This window comes from Paramormyrops kingsleyae, chromosome 8 (assembly GCF_048594095.1).
Source record: "Paramormyrops kingsleyae isolate MSU_618 chromosome 8, PKINGS_0.4, whole genome shotgun sequence".
Classification (NCBI taxonomy): Eukaryota; Metazoa; Chordata; class Actinopteri; order Osteoglossiformes; family Mormyridae; genus Paramormyrops; species Paramormyrops kingsleyae.
The window spans coordinates 17,990,133-18,010,479 of NC_132804.1; the positions used below are offsets into that span (position 1 = coordinate 17,990,133).

The 20,347-nt window shown below is 41.0% G+C and overlaps 2 protein-coding genes across 3 annotated transcripts; one reads left to right on the plus strand and one right to left on the minus strand.

The window, feature by feature from the left end:
• The first annotated feature begins 232 nt into the window (after window positions 1-232).
• Window positions 233-15,416, plus strand: tegt (testis enhanced gene transcript (BAX inhibitor 1)). 2 transcript variants are annotated; one of them, XM_072715373.1, is made up of 11 exons: window positions 233-344; window positions 2,120-2,212; window positions 2,385-2,493; window positions 2,674-2,794; window positions 2,888-2,936; window positions 3,319-3,416; window positions 4,649-4,728; window positions 5,230-5,330; window positions 5,761-5,836; window positions 10,407-12,324; window positions 13,662-15,416. In XM_072715373.1, the coding sequence occupies exons 2-10, from the start codon at window positions 2,157-2,159 to the stop codon at window positions 10,428-10,430; spliced, it is 714 nt and encodes a 237-aa protein (XP_072571474.1). In that variant the 5' UTR covers window positions 233-344; window positions 2,120-2,156; the 3' UTR covers window positions 10,431-12,324; window positions 13,662-15,416. The 2 variants fall into 2 exon arrangements, with proteins under 2 accessions (XP_072571474.1, XP_072571475.1); XM_072715374.1 differs by lacking the exon at window positions 233-344 and adding an exon at window positions 387-961.
• Window positions 15,417-15,725: 309 nt separating this feature from the next.
• On the minus strand, window positions 15,726-20,347 carry LOC111854918 (ly6/PLAUR domain-containing protein 1-like). Its single transcript, XM_023833414.2, has 3 exons — window positions 19,841-20,347; window positions 17,872-18,009; window positions 15,726-16,770 (listed from the first exon to the last, which is right to left on the minus strand). Exons 1-3 carry the CDS (start codon window positions 19,947-19,949, stop codon window positions 16,532-16,534), a joined length of 486 nt encoding a protein of 161 aa, XP_023689182.2. The 5' UTR covers window positions 19,950-20,347; the 3' UTR covers window positions 15,726-16,531.

Below are 20,347 nucleotides of genomic sequence, written 5' to 3' on the forward strand. Positions count from 1 at the left end.
ACAGGTTTTTAATATGTAATTTTACATTTTATATTTAACAACCGTAACCATTTAAACACGTAGGGGAAGACTGGAGGTAAAACGTAAACGAAGTGACACGGCGCAATTAAATTGGCACATTCAGCAACGCCGAATGGTACGTGGGCGGTGGTCCCCTCCCTCCCCACCAATGCAATTCGCATGCAACACACATGCAACAGTTGCGCTTTTGTTACACAAAATAGTGGGTGTCACGAGGGCTACTGTGACGTCAGCACACAGGGCTCGATGCGGAGGCGGGTGCACGGCGCGCGACTGGAACGGTAAACAGAGCAGGGGGGGTGTCCGTCAAGCAGCTATTTCGGGTGAGTTTGTCGGGGATGGGGGGCTTTAAATGCGAAAATCGGCTGTAGGGTACTGAACGCGTACCCGCGACCCTCAACATTTCCTCCCTTTAAACGGGTTTTGTTCTGTCTCCGTGTCGGGTGGCCGGTGCGATGCGAGCGGCGGTCCGCTTTGTGGGGCAGCGGCCGTCGGTTCGGCAGTCATTCCGGCCCGAGGGTTAGCGGTGTCGTCGACAGAATAAGTCGTACGGGAAACCGCGTTTATCACGCTGGCTGCTGCGCCTTTACGCCTGCGAGCGTCGGGCAGCGTTGTGCAGTGCGGCACGAACGGTCGAGCGGCTTAGCCATAGAGCTAATTATGCTGGAAGGGATTGCAGGATATCTGACAAATGCCTTAACGTTGTCAGTGTGGAGAAGGAGAGGGAGGAGGACTGACAACGCCCCCGGGTCGTTATTATGCGTTGCCTTGCTGTGTCATTAGTCTTGGGGTGTGTAATTGTCGGCTTTCGCGTCTCAGGGGTGCTGATCCGGCTATCATTTATTCATAGAGTTTGTTCATCGTTAACTAGCTACTGCTATTAAACTACAATTTGTCGTGTGGTTGTTTCAATTTCAGATTGGTTGCAAGTAAACAAAATGTAAGTTGTTCAACACAGCCTCAGTAATACAATGAAATGGGTTATTAAATGCTTCTTTAGCTATAATAGGCCTATAAGAATGTTCACTTACCTTAAAACGGGTATTAACAATTTAACTTTGTTGTAAAGTTTAAGTACTGCGTAGCTTAATTTCGGTGCAAAGTACACATGTGGATGAAGAGTGTTAAAGGTTGACAGGTGAATAATTAATCAGAAGCTTGCATTATATAAACAGATATTATAGAAAGATGGCATGGAGAATCAATAAATGGGACAAAACCATTGATATACTGAACATTATTTGGTGTTAAGAGCACCATACGTACAGAAAGTATGACATTTGTCCTGTGTTAGGGTGGATTTGGTCCTGCATGCAGCTTTTATGCAAACCTGCCCTGCTCTCTGTTTTTCCTTTTACTGCCGTATTTCTCTCCTGCTCTATGGTCTGTTTTAAGTTTATTTGGAGAATTCCAGTTGAACTTTCTTCATAGTTTATGATCATGGCCAGATCAGAACCTGTTTTTATTACCCTAACCTTTAGTCCAGTTGCACGCTCGGAATATCTCTTAAAGGGCAGATTGGAGAACCAGTGACTTATTTCTCTGTTTTTATGCCGCGTCATTACACTAAGAATTTACTGAATACAGGGCACATACGTTATCTTCATATGTAATTAATCGTTGCAGGAAAAGAATTAAAATAAGTGATCATGTTTGGTTAAATGAGCTATGGGGCTGGAGCAGACAAATGCTCCAGCATGCATTAGACTAGAGGCCCCTTGAGGGTCCCTTTAAGCTTGAGGTTCTTGTACCAGGGTCCCAAATGAGATTTCTAAGAGCCTCGGAGGAAAACCTGCCATTTGTTCCAGCTGAGATGGAAATTTGGTTTAACATTATTTAAAATTCAACAAATCAGCACCCTTTGCGTTTATTGTAATGTGAGAGAAATCATGTGGTTAGTGTGAGTTAATGCAGTTCATATGAAACAAAAAAGGTAAACTCTACAACCTCGTAGACTGTAGTCGGCTCTTATGATTTTTTTTATATAAACACAACACAAAAATGAATTGGTCGATTAATTACAGCTAAGTATGTATTGTAAAAATATTCCAAATGACAGGATTCAGAGTACGTACTGACTGACATGTTTTTTTTGCAGGTAATCTCTGGATTAAAACCACCAGGAAATTTTAAAGATGAATGTGTTTGATCGCAACATAAACTTCGATGCTCTATTTAAATTTTCCCAGATGTGAGTACGTTTTGTCTTTTGGAGTCCGGCTCTCTTATTGATACCCCCATCATGTCCAATCTGGGTTTGCTATCTTAATCAAAAGATATTTGTGTATGCGTGGAACAATAGGGACGTGTGTGTGTGTATATTCTGTTGACGAGTGTTGCTCCTCTGTGACTGTCCCGTCCAGCTCTCCTTCCACCCAGGAGCACCTGAAGAATGTGTACTCCTGCCTAGCTGTGTGCATGCTTGTGGCTACAGCTGGTTCATGTGTCCATTGTATAACACAGCTGTTTCAGGTAAGCCTGTGTTCGGAATGATTTAATTGATATTATAATTAAAAAAATAGCAATCTATCAAAATGTTGTCATTAGTGTTATGCAGTAGGTTTTTTTTTTTTTTTTACTCTCGCTGAACTGTTTAGAAACATCCATATCTTTTTGTATAGACATGAGCCTGGATTTTCTTATGCATTACAGGGGGGGCTGCTCTCTTTGCTGGGTTCCTTAGCTATGATGCTTTGGTTGACCATGACGCCCCATAATCATGAGACTGAGAAGAAGAGGCTGGCTATTCTTGCTGGCTTTGCCTTCTTCACAGGTAAACCAGTCAACTGCTGCCAAAGCACCAGAGTGATGTTTACACTTTCTCAAACATGTAAAAAAAAAAAAAGCTAACGTGCTTCTCTGTCAGGTGTTGGGCTGGGGCCAACCTTGGATTTTGCTATTGCCATCAATCCCAGGTAAAACAATACATTCAGAAATGTATTTTTATAAATTGTGAAGTGTACTGTAGTGAAATTGTGAACGCATGTACCGCGCATTGATAGATTTGCAGAGCTTCTGGAATTCTAACCGAGTACAGTGATCCCCTGCCTGTCGCGGAAGTTACATTACAGACCCATTAGTGATAGGTGAAAATCCGCGATTTAGAAAGACCATATAAATAAACATTTTTAAGCCTTAAAATACCCCTCCCACACGCTTTAAAAGCGATAGGTGAAAATCTGCGATATAGTGGGGGTGCGATAGCTGAACCGCGATATAGCAGGGGATCACTGTACCTTCTCTTGATGGAGACCTGTTTGAAACCTTTGTGGTCTTCTTGTGGTCTTCTCCGTACAGCATCATCGTGACAGCATTCCTGGGCACCTCTGTAATCTTCGTATGTTTCACTCTGAGCGCCCTCTACGCCAAGCGCAGGAGCTACCTCTTCCTTGGAGGTAAGGCTGTAATCCCCCACCCCCCCCCCCACCCCGCTGGGCCGCTGAGGTTCACTCTCAAGGTCGGTGTCAGCATGGCATGTTGCTGCTAGGCTTGTGATTCAGACAGAGCGTGGAGGTTAACTGCTGAGGCTTCGTGTATCAGTACTGTTCTGTGCTCAGAATACTGCTTGATTGCCACATTAGCCTGGTTTGCTTGTCACCTTTTACTAAATCCACACTCTTTATTGTTATGGCACCTATTTTATGACAATATTCAATAAATGTCATTTAAATCTAAATTGGAGTTAAAATAGTAATTTAAACGATTAAATTATTATTTTAATAATAATTTAAATTACTATTTAAATACTTATTTAATTGTTATTGAAATTATTATTTAAATTACAGTTTGAATTATGCCAGCAACCATTATCTGTTAAAGCCACCATCAAACTCAGTTGGTGGGCTCTAAACAAAACCTAACATCTAGCAGATTGAATTCTCGTAAACAACTTCCTTTTGTCTGTTCTGTCCTGGGGCTGAATAAAAATTTATTTAAAGTGTTAATTTATGTATATGTCATTTAAATATCATTTAAAGGACTATAAATAATAATCGTTTAAATGACAAATGTATTGAATATTCTCACAAAACACCTTCCATATATTCTCAGTTTGGTGCTCAAACTGCATCAGTTTTGATGCAGAAGCATTAAGCTGCTTACGCTCACCATGGTAAATTGGGAATTTCTTGGATTGATGGACAGACCTGTGGAGCTTGTTGTATGTCAGTTACCATCACTTGACACCTTCTGTGCTGGAATGGATGACGGCTTCCATCAAGTGCCATCCTAAAATGAACTTCCAGTGTTTTTGTTGTGCTTTTTAAAGTTCTCCTCCAGTAAATATTTGTGTAGATGTATTGAATTTCTCAATGATTTATGCCTTATTCATTCTGAATTCAGTGGAAAGTACGTTTTCCATTTTTTTGTTTACCTGATTGTCTGTCACACAGTAATTAATGGCTGCTGTGGCCATCACACAGTATTTCACAGTGTTGCAGGACAGCAGACGAACAAACCACGTGGTCACTGACATACTAAGTATACACACTCGTTTGACTAATTAACCTTTAAAAATTTTTTGATAGCCAGACATTGATATGCAGCTGATCCTGGAAAGCATGTTGCTTTTTAAGTTTGTAACACTTCACAGTCTATAACCATACGTGTGGCCTGTCTTGCCCTTTAGGAGTCCTGATGTCTGGGCTTTCCATCTTGTTCCTGGTGTCCTTGTTTAGCATGTTCATCGGATCAGCCTTTCCCTTCAAGGTAAAGTTCATACTCCCAAGGGACTCTGCCTCACCTCTATGTCTTAAGTCTATTTACATCAACAACAACTACCATAATGCATTTCACAAAACAAATACATATCTATTCTATCATATTGCACACTGTACAGATACTGTCTATAATTGTAATGTTAATTTGAATATATTTTTTCTATATACTTTCACTGCCTTAGTCTTAGCACTTTAATATTTATCTTTAACTTAATTTGTTAAACTTTATTGCACATTATTTGGTCTCATGACCAAATCAGTCTACATTTTACTACCTGTTATACTTGTTTAACTGTGTGTGTGACAAATAAAGAATCTGGACCCTTGTGAAGGCCTTATGCCTGTGGAGCAGGCCATAACTTGTGGACCCCTATGAGCTTCCAGAGAAATGTCCTGCTGTAGATCCACCTAAAAAAGCTACAGCTAAACTGAGAGCATTAAATGCCTTTGGGAGCGGTGTTGAACATGCTTGCCCTCTCTCTGTTCCCAGGCCCATTTATACATTGGACTGGCCATAATTTGTGGGTTCGTGCTCTTCGACACTCAGCTCATCATTGAGAAGGCAGAGATGGGCGATAAGGACTACATCTGGTGAGTCTGCTCTCTGTGTAACACTGCAGCACTGCAGTTAACACTGCAGCACTGCAGTGTCACGCTCCTCATAAAACTAATGTGCAGTGAATCACAGCACTGCAATATAATCTATCTTTAGGATTTATTAGTGTTGTGTAAAATGACTGCTGACATTGCTAAAAGATTATTTGCCACTGGTCAAAAATTTTCTGATAACTATTATGATTATTGGAGTAATTTTGCGAGTGGTTTAATGTGTGTATAGTAATGTTTCTGGTGATGTTCTCCTCTTTGATGAAATATGCAGAAATAAAAATCACGTTATATTTTCCAGATTATTTCAGCTTTTCCTGTTTGAATGGTGCATGCAGATTTACTAAACTATGCATTAATCCCAAATCAGCAGTTTGGGAATGACCGACTGATTCTGCCTGATGCTTTTTAAAAGGCACTGTGTGGACTTGTTCCTTGACTTTGTGACCATCTTCAGAAAGCTCATGGTCATCCTTGCCTTGAATGAGAAGGTAAGATTTTTTTTTGTTGGTTTTGCACTTGCAGTACAGTTTGAGGCCTGCAGGATTAACATCTTGTTCTCAAGCCCTTGGTCTATTTCAGCATTTTAGTCTTGAAATTATCATTGAGAGGTATATAACTGCAGGACCCCTCCCAAAGTCTGCTTGTCTGTTGGAATATTCGATGTCCTTTAAACTAGGGGTTCCCAACCTTTTGATGTCTTCGATCAGAACACGTAGTTAAAAAAATAGGTGTGGTTTGAACATACAGTGGAAACAGCTTATAGTGATCATGATGAACCACTTATATGAATCAAAAAGCTTGGGACAGAATCATTCCTATACAAATACTGTTTAATTTGCTTATAGTAATCAAGTAGTCCGCTCGCAGTGTTCATTTTGGGTCTTTTTATACATAACATATGGAAAGCATTTTTTTTTTCATTTGCCTACTTTGCCTTGCGGTAACCCATCTGCCTTTGGCTAGCTACCTGGGGCTAATGCTACGTGCACAGAAAACATGATGGGAAGAAGAGAACCACCGAGCACAATATTGTACTATATTATAGAGTATTTGAATTATAACACAGGTCAGTAATTTAATTTGTACAGTACTGTAATGTGAAACAGCTGTACTGTATTTTGAAAGAGTCAGTAAATAACGACGCTGTCCATTCTATTGCCTTATATTCATGTAATAAATACACAAATGTCAGAGGGTAATCTGAGATATAAAGAAAAAAAATCGGTTATCGGTTATAATCATTTGCTTATAGTGATCAATTTCACCCAGACAGACATGATCACTATAAGTGGTTTCCACTGTATATAGATTATTTTTGGAAATTAACTTTCCACTCCAGAAAAGCCCTTGTGCTCCGTGGCCTCGACTGGGGGGTGGAACCCTGCTTTAAACCATGTACAGGCAGTTTTCGAATGATGCAAGTAATGCCCTTATGTAAGTCAAATTTTACTTAAGTCAGATTTACCTTCCCATACCATTCAAAGATACCTTATAGCAAAAATACATGTAAGCCAAAAATACTTACTAATGAACACATATTACATAAATGAAAAGATAAGGTTCAAATTTAAAGTTGTATGTTGTCTTCTTTTGTTAGTGCTTCCGTAAACGCTATGTATCACAAAAAAATTTTGCGTTAGTCTGGATTTTAGTCGCGTGCTGTCTTGTGATCATATGTCTTAAGGAGAATCAGTTTAAGTATCTGAAAATGTATTTTTAATCTATTGGGTATTAAAGTGAAACATGTTGCATAAATACTAAGTAATCGTACTTAACCAGAGTACTACATACAATTAGTGTAATTCAGTTTTTCCATATTTGCATTCCTTACATTGCTGCATGTGCTCCACCTTCTGGCTTTCCTTTGTGCTCTGATTGTTGAGGCATATGCCAGAAACAAGGACAGCTCAAATTTGGTGTGGCCTAGCCCTCTGAAGGCATGTTAATTATTTTTTAAGTTATGTTGTTAAGTTAAAAGTTAATTAAAAAGTGAGTCCTACTCGAAATCCAATCCTGCCTTCAAAGAGAGCAACCAGATTTTCCTACTCCGTGCTAAATGAAAAAGCACCGGATGATTTAGCCCTCGTACTGTTTCTTTCTACTTCATGTTTCAGGGTGAGATTGTGTGTGTGTGATTGTTGTATTGTGCCCTATGCTGATCCTGGGTTGTTCCCTGCATTGTTGCCCATAGCTTCTAGGATGGGCCCCAGACCCTGGGACCTTGCATAGGAAAAACGGCAATAGAAAATAGATGGGTGGATGTTTCAGAGCATCACACTTAAAGAAATCTCACCGTTTTTAATAACCCATAACCTTCCCTTTGGTTCCCCATTCAAATTTTGCTTTGTTTGAAATGGCAATTCAGTGCAGATTTAGACTTCCCTGAGAGAAGCCCGGCCTTGTGGGCCTGCTGAACAGGGCCCGATACGACTCTCTGTCATATAAATACACTGTGGCATTTTTACTTATGTTTTTTTTAGTTCTTAAAGGTACTAAAAAGCATTTTTTAATTTAAAATTGTTCAGCAGCCCTAATCACTTATGTAGATGGTACTGGGGCAACATGGTAGGAATAGTGAGCATGGATTATCTAAGGTTAGTAATACAGCATACATGTCAAACTAGCTGCAGTTAGAACAGTGTCACGGGTAGTAAAAAACCTGTAAAATTTGGTGAAAATTGTGAGCCACCAGAAAAGGTCTCCTTAAACTTGCCTGGGCTCCCTCACGATGAAATTCAGCGCTTGACAACCCATGAGATTTGTATCCTGTGACTTTGAGATGGACAAAATGAACTAAAAACGGGCCAATATAAGAGAAATATATATATTATATAATATATAACCATGAAATATATGTAAGAGCATGAAAAATGAAATTTCAATTACAGATAAAGAACTTGTTGATTAATCCCCAAAATATTTTGCAGACCATGGTTTTTAGGGACCATACTACCCAGTAAGCCGACTGCAGTGTGTTTGGAATACAGATCATGCTTTAGTGGGTACCATTAAGTAAGCTTGCAGCATAATCCCACGGGTTATCTGGCAGAGATCGAACTTCAAAACTTTCCAATCTGTTTCCAGTCAGACTGAAATCGATAGAGCAATTTGGTTGGGCAGATCTCTGCGCTGAGATGAGATATATTTTATTAATCCCTAAGGGAGACTACTGACTTGCCAGTATAGCTAAAAAGGTACAATCCCAGGCAATTATAGAATGAGACAGTAGAGAAAAATATATGACGAAGAGCTCCAGAGAGCTTTAAGGCAAAGGACATCAGAAATCTGGAAATTATATGCTGAACATTGGAAATGTCTGATATGTTCAGAAACATACTGAAAAAGTACAGAACTCCATTAAGGATTCAAAAAAACCCTGAAGCTGTTGGAGGTGAGCATAGCTGCCCTCACACAATATTCTCATGCTCAGTTTTTCATCTGAATCATTTGTTTCAAGCTCAGGTTGTCCAGGATAACTGAGTGGACATGGTCCCTAACTGCTTTATGTGCCAAGAGTTATTTCTGGGGAAGCTAGTTGCTAGTCATCAGTGGAAGTTTCAGCCTCCTTCCGACCCACATTAGGGGTGTCAGAGTCCACTCTGGAAAGGTGGCCATGTGCTTCAGGCGACGTCCAGGCAGAAGGAAAACGACACGTCAGCGGGAACAATCTGCTGCATGCTTAAAATGATACCACAAGCCTGGAGGGCGCAGGGTGTTTCCGGTGCAGAAGACCTACATACGGAGCAAGTGCGCGAGTCACTTTTATAAAGGAGATGACAGCCCTTTGAAAATGGACGTCTCTCTCTTTATTAACAGCCACTATCGCTTTAATACTAGCAGTCGCACAAACAGGGAAGCCGACAATTTACATGAACACGCTAACTACACACTTACGACGTTTACTATAAACAGAAATACACATACACATATTAAAATACACATATTGATTGATATTAATTTGCAATATTGAAAGCATGCCAGTAACTCTGTAATTAGTCCTATTGACCAATCCCACGGCGCCACATTATGTCAGCCAACCGTGGACAGTGGGCGTCATCAGGACAAACGAAACGTTTCCCCTCGGGTGAGCTACACAGGTGGTGCAGCAAAACGGTGATCACTTCTCACAACATCTTATTGTTAAAACAACATCGATGCCATCGATTTTGTCTGTATAAGGCCACCTTAACTTCAGTAGCATTTTTCATTACACGTTAAAGAACCAGTGTCCAGATGAATGCGGCCTCATTTTTCTTTATACACATTGACAGTGTTACTTAAACAGTTCAGATTACCGTTCGGATGAACATCAAGGGAGGTGCAGGACTTAATCTGTAAAATCTGTAAGCTCTTTGGTTTTGCTGATGTTCCTCTGCAGACAGTGGACCTCCAACCCTGAAGACTGACCAGCATTGGTACTTAGAGGAATGTCTGAGAGCTTGTCTTCGATTTAGACCTGAATCTTAAATTAACCCTTGTCAGTTTTGAACTTCATTGGCTAGAAGTTGGCTTGCAGGGCAGAGTTAAGTGGCTTGATAAAATACCATTTACCATTAACTCAGAAGGATCCCGATTTCTGACATGTAAATTGAAACCTAGACAGGTCCCCTTTTATGGCAAATTTTTATGTCTTTCATATCCGACATTTGAAATTACAGATTGAACATGAAATGAAGCACAGATCACCTTTCAGAACCCTCAGAAGGGGCAGATGGTCTTTGACAGGATTCAGCCCTATTAGTCAGAGGCATCATCGACACCCACAGATCCATCCGTTCAGCTTTATAGTTTGGCTGTAATGTTTTGAAGGACGGCAGCCAGCTCTGTGCTTTTGATGCGGGGATTAGATGTTCAGAGGAAGTTTTCCTTTTTTCCCCCATCCATTTTCCTCGTGTCATTTTAACGAGGTCCTTTATTGTGGAGATAGTGACTGCTGTGTCCTGAGTGAGTTTTTTTTTTTTCTCCCTCCCAGAAATATCTGTAGTGTTGTGTGTTATGTGGCGTTTAGGCTGTGCTGTCTTTCTGTGTTTCTCCACTCACGGTGTGCTCCATGTGCAGGACAAGAAGAAAGAAAAGAAGTAGAGGAGTTATGAGCAGATGAAGGGGACAGTGAAGACCACGTGTCCTGGATCTTCTGAACTACTTTTAAGAATGCAGCAGGGGAAACCTTGACCAGGAGTAGTATCTTAAATCGCAGTGATGTTTTCACTTTAACATTCAGATAATAATTTAGATTTTGATTTTGTATAATGATGTAGTCTTTTTTTTCAGGCAGTTGAATTTTGGCATTTGAGCTGTAATCTTAAGTTTCTTCTGTTGCAGTTCGTTGTGTCATGTGAAATGGAATGGGTGGATTTGTGTACTTTGTATGGATCATTGCTAAACTGTGGGCAGCACAAGACATCTGATAGAAAATTTTATGTCGTTATTGTTATACTTTATTGCATTTGTTTTTTTTATTTTGTGTACAGTAAAAGATTAGTACCATCAGATACTCCGCCGAACAACTACAATTGAAAAAACAAAGCAAAATACAGAATGAAGTCAGGCATTTTGAGCTTTGCATCTTGCCAAGAATTCGGCACAGAAACTGATCTGGTAAATCCTGGCTCTAAGAGACTCAAGAAGAGTAACATCTACTTGCCCCAGCATTCACAAATTCTACAATAAGGCATGAGGAAGAGTGTTGCATTGAATCACTGTTTGCTTGCCTGTGGTCAGTCTAGCTAATAGGATTCTTTGAGTTATCGTGGCTGGTTTAGCAAGAAAATTATATGAATTAAAACTCGGTCTATTACTAATACAGAATCGAGCCACAATCGTTTATTATAACAGAGGCAACCCATTTGTGTAATCCAATTGGAACTAGGGATGGTAAGATTCACCGATTCGCATCAGTGCACCAGTATGAAAGTTCATGTTACTGCTACGATTTAAAAAAATTGTGCACTGGATACAATTTGGGATACATCATTTCTAACATCTTTGCATCAGTAAAATGCAATTTTTTAATGTAGAATAGACAGTTAAATCATTTTGCTTTATTAATTTTGTATTATTTATTTAGTTCACAATTGGTGTTATTAATGTTTTTAGGGGTTGTTATGCTTCCAGACAACAGGAAGGCTTGTCTTTTATTGCGAACCTGCTTGTGTTTGTAAGCTGAGGCTCGCAAGATCAAGCTTGCTTGTGTCTGAGTTTGGGAAACTAAAATATGGCTCCTGGCTCATCCGACTTTTAGAGGAATAAAACTGAGCCATCCACTTGTTTTTATTTAGAAACTTATTAGTAATGAGCTGGGTAGAAGATTATTTGGTTCACTTAAAAGATTTTGATTAAATGCAATATGTTTAACAGTTATATACATCAAAATTAGATGTATATAAACCAGTAACTGGATACATATTACTTGCTATAATTTTGTAATATTTCCCCATGTTTTGGAATTAACATTGAAAAGTTTAATTTGTGACTACTGTAAACTATTGCACGCAAAAGAAAACACTTTTGTGTCTGTAAGGGGGGAAGAATCGCCAGCTCATTATTATGTTTATGGGAAAGTGCGGAAGAATCTTTAATAATAATTGTTTTGTTTTTTCCTCTACTATTTTTTTTTTTTTTTTAGATTTAGGCCTGCAAGCGAGTCTTTAGTTTTATTTTGTTGTGTAAATCATCCCCCTCCACACTGTATTCACCATCACCCCCCTCTCCCATCGTATTGCAGTCCCCACCAGGTCATAAAATCCGTGAAATCCGACTGTCACCGCAATTGCTGTTGCTGTGCCGCACCTATGCCAGCGCCTCCCTCTCTATGCCACGTCACATCATTAACATACCAAAACACGGGATGGTCCCGGCCTGGCCTGTCCACTAAAGATATCGAGACGGAAGCAACGGCCAGGGTAAAATAAATATTGATAAGTAGATGCCCGATGCCTTTATAATTAGAAAAGCAGCAAATAATTTCTGACCAGTAGTTTAACCCTCAATGGTTCCTTGGGGTGCGTTCTGCACCCCATGCCCATTTCTATGGCTACTACCATGTTGTTATTAAAATTACAGCAGTTATCCTCTAGGACATTGTAAGTGCACCAGTTTTACATACGGTCATGCAGAAAATGATAGAAAAAGTGTTGACGTCAATTATCGCTGGCATACTTTCTTCGGGGGTGCAAAATGCACCCCAAAAAAAACTTAATTTATGACAGATGTCTGTGGAGATTCTCAGTTATCCAGGTCATGGTTATCCTAAAAAAGGGTTATGCAATAGCAACTGGACTTTGTTTTTCATAGAAGAAGTGTTGCACTCCATCCAGAGTGCTTTCTCAATTCTGACTGACTGGTTGGCATAGCAGGTTGATGAACCCTGTAGAATCCTCAAGTCGTTAGCACTAGATGGTCACCTGTGGGTTGTTGTTGTTCCCCCTGGCTTTCATGTGTTTCACTGATACCACCTGAGGCTGAGCGTGAACGACTGTGGAAGAGTCTGGGCAAAGTTGAAAGAACTGCATTGTAGGTAGGTGATAGACGTCTTAGGCCACCTCCTCTGTTCAACGACGGTCGTTCATTTGAAGCAGTTGTCCTCCCGGTCCACCTACAATGCAGTTCTTTCAACTTTGCCAAAACGCTTCCAAAGTCGTTCACGCTCGGCCTCAGGTGGTATCAGTGAAACACATGAAAGCCAGGAGGAACAACAAAAACCCACAGGTGACCATCTAGTGCTAACAACTTGAGGATTCCACAGGGTTCATCAACCTGCTATGCCAGTCAGTCAGAATTGAGAAAGCACTCTGGATGGAGTGCAAAACGTCTTCTATGAAAAACAAAGTCCAGTTGCTATTACATAACCCTTTTTAGGGTTAATTTATGACATTGATATGATCGACAAATTCAGTTAATTAGTGATAATTGCTACTATAATTTTTTATGTTATTATATTCTAGAACATTTTCGGATATTAAAAAAAGTCAGCCATTTTGTTTTGTTTACATTTCAACTGTTAGAAAAGATATAACACCATGGCTAGGTATTCCACAGCTGAAGCTCTTCGACACATTCTGCAAGAGGATACAGTCGGAATGTGCATTATATGACCAGTCCCCTCTGCTGCCCCCCCCCACTGCCGCACCCCTTTAACTGCACTATCTCACTGCGTAAGCTGTGCAAGCATCATTCAGTTAACTAATAAATGTATCTTAACTTTAGTTAATTGAATTTGAGCTTGGTACCATTGAATTATATATGCCAATGGATAGGGGTGCAACTTGAACCCCAAGGACCTGGAACGTAACTTTCTGACAAGGACCCATTGAGGGTTAATATTTAGATTGATTCCTCCCAGTAAACTGTTTCTCAAACGCTATCTCTCATCTCCACTGCTCTCAGTGGTTAATTCTTTGCTAGTCTCTCGGCCAAGTCTCGCGGAAGTTGGAGGCGTGTCATGGCGAATCGCTCTGCATCGCAATAGGGGTGCATCGTATCGCAACAGTAATTGCTTCATATGCATCTTTAACGTATTGAATTGTTGGCAATGCATGGAGATGTGCATCGTATCGAGGTCATCTCTTATTGGAACAAAACAGTGTCTACGGATTGATCTATCTTAAATTTCAGGGTTTCAAATTGTTGTCATTCAGCCTTGAAGCTTAAAGGATTCTTTCCCCAGGGTCGGCGTCATTGGGCGGGTATTCACCCTCTCCCTCAAATTCCACCCACCTGTCTATAATGTTATTTTTTTAATGAAGGCATTCATCCTATAACATGTCCTGTCTCTGACAGATACATGGCTACGGGTCGTCTGCTTACCCAGTGATCCCCCCAACCCAACCGACAATTTTTTACCGTCGTCACTGCTGCTCATTGCCCCGCCCCCATCAAATTTCCTCTGCTGCCAACACTGAACCCCCTCAAATATTTTTTACTCTTGAACAAGAATCTAAGCTGATGGTATAGCAGTAACCAGTTCTGTCCAGCTGGTGTCACTGTTGTTTAGCTTTGAATTGCATGGCTTACTGCTTCTCTTGCTTAGTAGAAGGAAAGACTGTGTGTATCTTTTTTCATGACTTTTTAAAGTCTTTTTCTTTTGCCTCTTAATGAGGATGTCTGAATTACTTGTACGCCTTTGCCAGTGCTTTGAACTTCGTCGTGAGAAATGTTCTTGCGGTGAATTTCTGACATGCGTCGGCCCTTTAAGGCTTTAATATCGATGTTTAAACCTGGGGTCGACCTGACAGGAAAGGTCAGACATCTTCATTCCTGTTTCATTTTATGTTCCTTGCAGGGAGTGAAAAATGTCCCCTCTGATCTGTGAGAGAGCCATGCTTAAGACCTGCCTGCCTTGGTAGACCTTTGCAGAAATTACTGCTGCCTTTCTCTATGTTGCTTTTTTTACCCTCAAGGTGTTTGTGACGATTGCTGGTGGTACAATCGTGTTGAGAAAATAACATGTAGTAACAGACTTGCTGTGAGAAGCGTAATATTTTTTTTCTCCCCTGAACAATTCTGGAGAAAAATGTTTCTGAAGTAGAACAGAAGTACCAAGTGCAGTGATGATGGGGGTAGAAGGAGCGCTGGTCTCTGTGTGAACCCAGTCTCACTGTATGTGCTGTGTAACCCCCCCACAGCATGCTGTAGTGTCGTATTTACCCCCCTCCCCCGCCACCCATGTTCATCTCCTTCACTACACATCACTTGAGCCCCTTTAACCAAATTTTCTGAAGATATTTCTTGGTGTTCCAAGTTTAAGACACAAGCACCTGATCTAAGATGTGAAAATGGCTTTTTTCCAATACAATCCATTGGAAGGACCGCAGCCTTGTCCCTTGTTTACTGCAGTTCTGTCGACATCAAAAGGTAACATATCAAATGAGTTTCCCTCCCTTTCATTGGGAAAGTAGTCTTTATTAATTAGTGCCAACAAAATTAGTTTACCGATTTGTGCTTCACTAATTTTGGGAGAAAGGGAGGGTGGCAAGAATGTTAATACTGTGAAATATAAATTTTGGAACTGCCATTTACATTAAGCAAGACTGTAGAACTGAAATTTGTATAATAAACTGAATAAGTGACGGTTGTTGTGTATATGTCGTTTTGTGCACGCTCATCTCTCTTCCGCATGTTTCCAGCCTCTGTGCAGGAAAACACTCCCAAAGTCCGCAGTGTCATTACTACTTGATGTATGCAATTCCTCCTGTACCCCAATCTTTCTTTAAGCTGAAGCATTCATTTGCTTTCTAAGTTGTTTGATTTTATAACATTTTAAGCACTGAACAGTCTCACCAATATCAGAATTATAGAGACGCTGGAATGTCACCCAGTGCTACACTAATGCAGAAAATGCTGCTGCGGTTTGCCAAGTAAATGAATGTCAGCCAAGTCTAGTTTGAAATAAATATCAGTTTAATAGCACTCTGAAATTGACAGGCATAAATGGGGAGGGCACCCCCTATGACCACTGAGGGATTCTGTTACCCACGGTAACCTCCCCCCACACATTTCACATCTACACATAAGACTAGGATTGCTTTTCAAGTCCGTGGGAGGCAAAGCAAGCAAATTGTTTTGCAAACGCTAAATAACTTGTGTCCAAAAAGTTCACTGCAGTTTTAATGTACCTCCCTCCTCCAAATTTACTTAACATTTTATTTCAGGTTCTCAGCAAAGGAATTTCAGGTGTTAAGCTGCACACCCTGCCTGTCACCTTCTTTTTAGAGTAACCATTATGTACAACTTGTTGGTGTTTTTTGGGCACAAACTATTGCTGAGCACCGTGCAATTTGGAAAACTTTATCTTTGACTGAATACTTACATTTCATTCAGTTTGTTTCAGTGACTAGCGCTAATTTGCAGAGCAACACTGTCCCTCTTTAATAAGTGGTCCAAAATCTGATTTAATTCAGATGATAAAGTACAAAAAGTGGAGTTGTTTAATGAACCGCATAAGACTGAATGGGAGAGAGCGCCAGCCAGGCAGTAGCTGTGGAAAAGCAGTGACATGTTTCCAAGCAGCATTTGTGTTCATGCATTCCTACCCTAACAACCGCCTCTCCTGTCTCCATTTGTCTGTGCCGAGTCCCTCTTAAGGGATGACTGCATTATATAAATACATACAGAAAGTAAATGTACCCAAGACAAGACAGCTCCACCACATTGCAGCCCCCACCACCCCATTCCACCCCTCGCAATCACGGAGGGGCAGATAGGGTGGCGACGACAATCGAAGCAAGCTGGAGGAGAGGGGGGCCGGGTGGGTGGAGCCAGGAAGCAATAGAGGCGCGGGGAGGGCGGGGCCCGTTGCAGAGAGGAGTGTTACAGCAGCTGATGCAGACTGAGCCCATGTGTCCCGGAGAGCAGAAAGACTGATAGCCGGCAGACACAATGAGACAGGTGGTGAAGGAAGCACACGCCTTCCTGTAGGACACACCTGAGACCGCAGCACAATGGGGAAGAGCAGCCATTACTACACAAAGTTTACATATTTACACACATTCCAGAAACTATAGTTAGAGAAATGGCTCCGAAATACTGTCAGTTCTCAATGGCCGTAACAGGAAATAGTGACAGAAAATCTATGACGATCAAAAAGTGTCGAAATTAGACATGTAAAATTGCCTGGCGTCTCACGCCCTAGAGAAGCCACCTCGAGATGTTATTCCTGCCTTTTTCAAAACGAAAAGTTAAAAGATAACGGAGGCACTGTGCACAGAGGTACAGATCTAATGAAACTGACGATTTTTTTGCAGGTACTCTTTGAAATCATTTTATGTGCATGAACAGCACACGACCCTAACAAGATACATCATTAAGAAACCGTTCTTCGGTTAACAAAAGACTTTATTTAGAAATACATTCTGAGATATCAAATGTTCCAGTAGCCCCTGCTCTGTTTGTTGGTTGCATATTCGCCCCGTGTTATGCTGCTCTCCTCCAAGTATTCCACTTTCCTCCCACAGTGCAAAGACGCGCAGTTCGGTGAATTGGAGCCTTGAGATTTCTCATGCTGTGTGACTGTGTGCGCTGTGATGGAGTGCCATCTGGTTCAGGGTCTCTGCCTTACTGCCTGGGAAACTCTCCAGGACCTCCGTGACCTTGTACTGGATAAGCTGGAAGATGGATGGCTGACGGTATCTTCTCATATGTGCGTTATATATTTTTAAGGATTCTTATTTACGTGTTGGTGTTCGGGCTGCACTTGTATGCTATTGTGATGCTCAAAGGTTAGCTTTGAGTAGCTATCCACGGGCCACATGTTAAGTGCCCCGTATGTCGTTTGAAACCTTAAGCAAACTGGCTTCCATAGATATGGAGTAAATTCCGGCAAAGTGTGAATTCAGAAGCAGTAAAAACGTTATACCCATGGCTGTCTCATGAATCATTTCCCTTACAAACATTACTCAGGGCTGTGAAATGTGCTGCATTACCATGGTGCTCACAGTCAGACAGACTGATCCCAGTTCATTTCCAGTACAATACGGCCTGGGTATGCTACGTTAAGCTTAGCTGAAGGATGCGGGGCTTCCCTCACCGTTGGCCATCACCATGACCTCCTTCTGGCAGGCGTTCTGGATGTTCGCTGTGCAGTTGACAATGAAGTGCGGGGCTGAGCAATCGTCCTCTAGGGGGCTCTCTTCGCAGTGGTAACACTGCATCTGCAAAGGCCACACTGATGGACACAGACGAAGGTTTAAAATGACAAACGATGATACAGGAGCTGGGCAGGGCATGACACTTAACCCCACTTCACCCAGTAGGAGGCAGTTTCTGGAAACACGGGACCAATGATCACGCTTAGAATGTGCATTGGATGTAGTGATGGAGGGGTGGAAAGACCGTTAATTTCAGTTCCCCTATTTCAAAGGGACAAAAATTTTATTTCAGCTGAACAATTTATGCTCTATGTTTCTTTTATGTTCTCATAATCTTTGAAAATGACAAAATAGCGCAGTGTTAGGCAGCTTATTGCCTAACCCCATTTGGTCAGTCTAATAGCTTCTCCATAAAACTGACAGCGTAGCTCATGGCCACAGGGCGCGCCAGCCCAGGGACAGCCGCTCCTGAGATATAGCTGATAATCACTGCAAAGGCTCTGGGCTCCTCTGGAGTGTTAGATTAATGTTAATCAGGACTACAGTCAGAGAAGAAGAGTGTCAGGAAACGGAGCCAAGACACTGTGGTGTAATACAGTCTGCCATTCGAACTGGGTACAATTATTAGAAAAAAAGACGTCTATCAAAGCAGTGTGCGCGTATATGCATCTCACTGTGTGTATGTCTCAAATTCATAGCGGAACATATTTTAAATGCATTAAGAATTTATATGCCCCATAAGCAAGAAAAATAGCTCAACTATACCTGAGCTGAAACTGCATTCACAAAGTCGCTAGACTATCAGACTGCCCATTTTCCTGCCGCTGTCATGAAGCTGAACCTAATGAAATGCACAGTTAAACTAAAGTATATATATGCTTCCTGGGATGTATTTTACGGTGTTCTTTCCAGTGGGCTTCTTCATCTGAACCGAGCTAAAGACTGAAATCCATTAAAATCTTACCAAACGGGGGGAGAGCATAAATCACGAATACTTCTATTGCTGAGTGATGTTACATCCAATTTTCATGACATAAATAAAACCTAAATAAAATGTCTTTTTTACCCTTCAAATGTATATTGGCAATTCGGACATTTTATGATTTAATTAGCTCCTTTAACTGACCTAATATTTTGTTAATTTGTTTAGCCTTAGTCTTAGTCCTAACACGGGATTAGAAAACAAGAATAAATCACACCTGCTCTCTAAAAGGACCTGTGGCTTATAAATGTGGATTAACGCGACTACTAAATATGTTTTTAACAACCTAATCCATCCAAATCCGCCAAGGTTGAGAAGCGTATTTTTTACAGCAAGCACAATAGCATTTAAAAACATTATGTTGTATATATGATTAAAAGGCTTTCTGGAATTTTTAATATACTGCCTTCATGTACTTAACCTCGGAGCGTCTGTATTTCTGATATAGTGCTGGTGATGGTAAAATTAGCTACATTATTTCCAAAGAACAGAAAAACAAAACGAAAACTGAAAGACTGTCATTCACCGCCACTAGCGATTAGTCGTGCATCAGTAATGGCAGCATGAGTTGCGTAAAAACGCATGGGAAGCAGCCTACCTAACATAAAGGTTCGTAAAGCAGACGCATTTTTTAGAATATTAACATAACACAAAAATAAAGACAGCAATACTATAAGGAAACATATGTTGCCATGTAAATATACCCAAGAGTAACTTTACCAAAAATGATTAGCTGACGCGTATCTAATAAAATTTAGCGCAGAACCAATTTGGCGTAAATCGGTAGATCGAACTATGTGAATAACAACGTCAACTTCTTTTGTATCGGGATGTATTTATAAATCCAATAATAAATGTTACGTTATCGACTGCTTCATTAAAAGAAAATTAAAATGCATTAACGATATGAAAGAGTCCGACTGTACCTTGGCTGAAAACGCACGCACACAAAGTGGCGTAGATTATCAGAGCGCGCATTTTCCCATAAACTCCATGAACGGATTCGTTGTCGTTTCCTCCCGAAACACTGGCCATTCGAGTGATCTAGGTCATCCTGAGCGCAAGTTCATTCACCGATTGCAACTGCAGCGTTAATTGTGCCGATGGTCACAGACTGAGGCTTTATTACATTTAGTGCGACCTCACAGTTGCAAAGAGCTGCAGATCCTTCACCGACACAGCAGGGACTCGCAGTATCGACGAGTTCACCGCTTACGCTCTCGCCTGTATGTGGGGGACCGAGGTTCGTTTTCTCCATCTCATCAGAGCATCTCCCTGGGAAAGGATCACTTAAATGAAATTGAGCGTTTTCAAAAAGCACACTGATTACCCCCAGCTGCCATGTGAACTGCATGTGTGTAGAGTTCAGTGTGTTTGCTCCGGGTGGGTGAATCGCTTCTCCAACGCAGCTAACCTAAGTAGGTTGGACGGCA

Coding starts and splice junctions, on each gene's coding strand:
- LOC111854918 (XM_023833414.2), bottom strand. CDS start 19,949: ATGGCCAGTGTTTCGGGAGGAAACGACAACGAATCCGTTCATGGAGTT. Junction 18,010..19,840: donor TGCGTGCGTTTTCAGCCAAG/GTACAGTCGGAC, acceptor TGTGTCCATCAG/TGTGGCCTTTGCAGATGCAG. Junction 16,771..17,871: donor GGTCATGGTGATGGCCAACG/GTGAGGGAAGCC, acceptor CTGCGGTCTCAG/GTGTGTCCTACAGGAAGGCG.
- tegt (XM_072715373.1), top strand. CDS start 2,157: ATGAATGTGTTTGATCGCAACATAAACTTCGATGCTCTATTTAAATTT. Junction 2,937..3,318: donor GCTATTGCCATCAATCCCAG/GTAAAACAATAC, acceptor TTCTCCGTACAG/CATCATCGTGACAGCATTCC. Junction 5,837..10,406: donor TCCTTGCCTTGAATGAGAAG/GTAAGATTTTTT, acceptor CTCCATGTGCAG/GACAAGAAGAAAGAAAAGAA.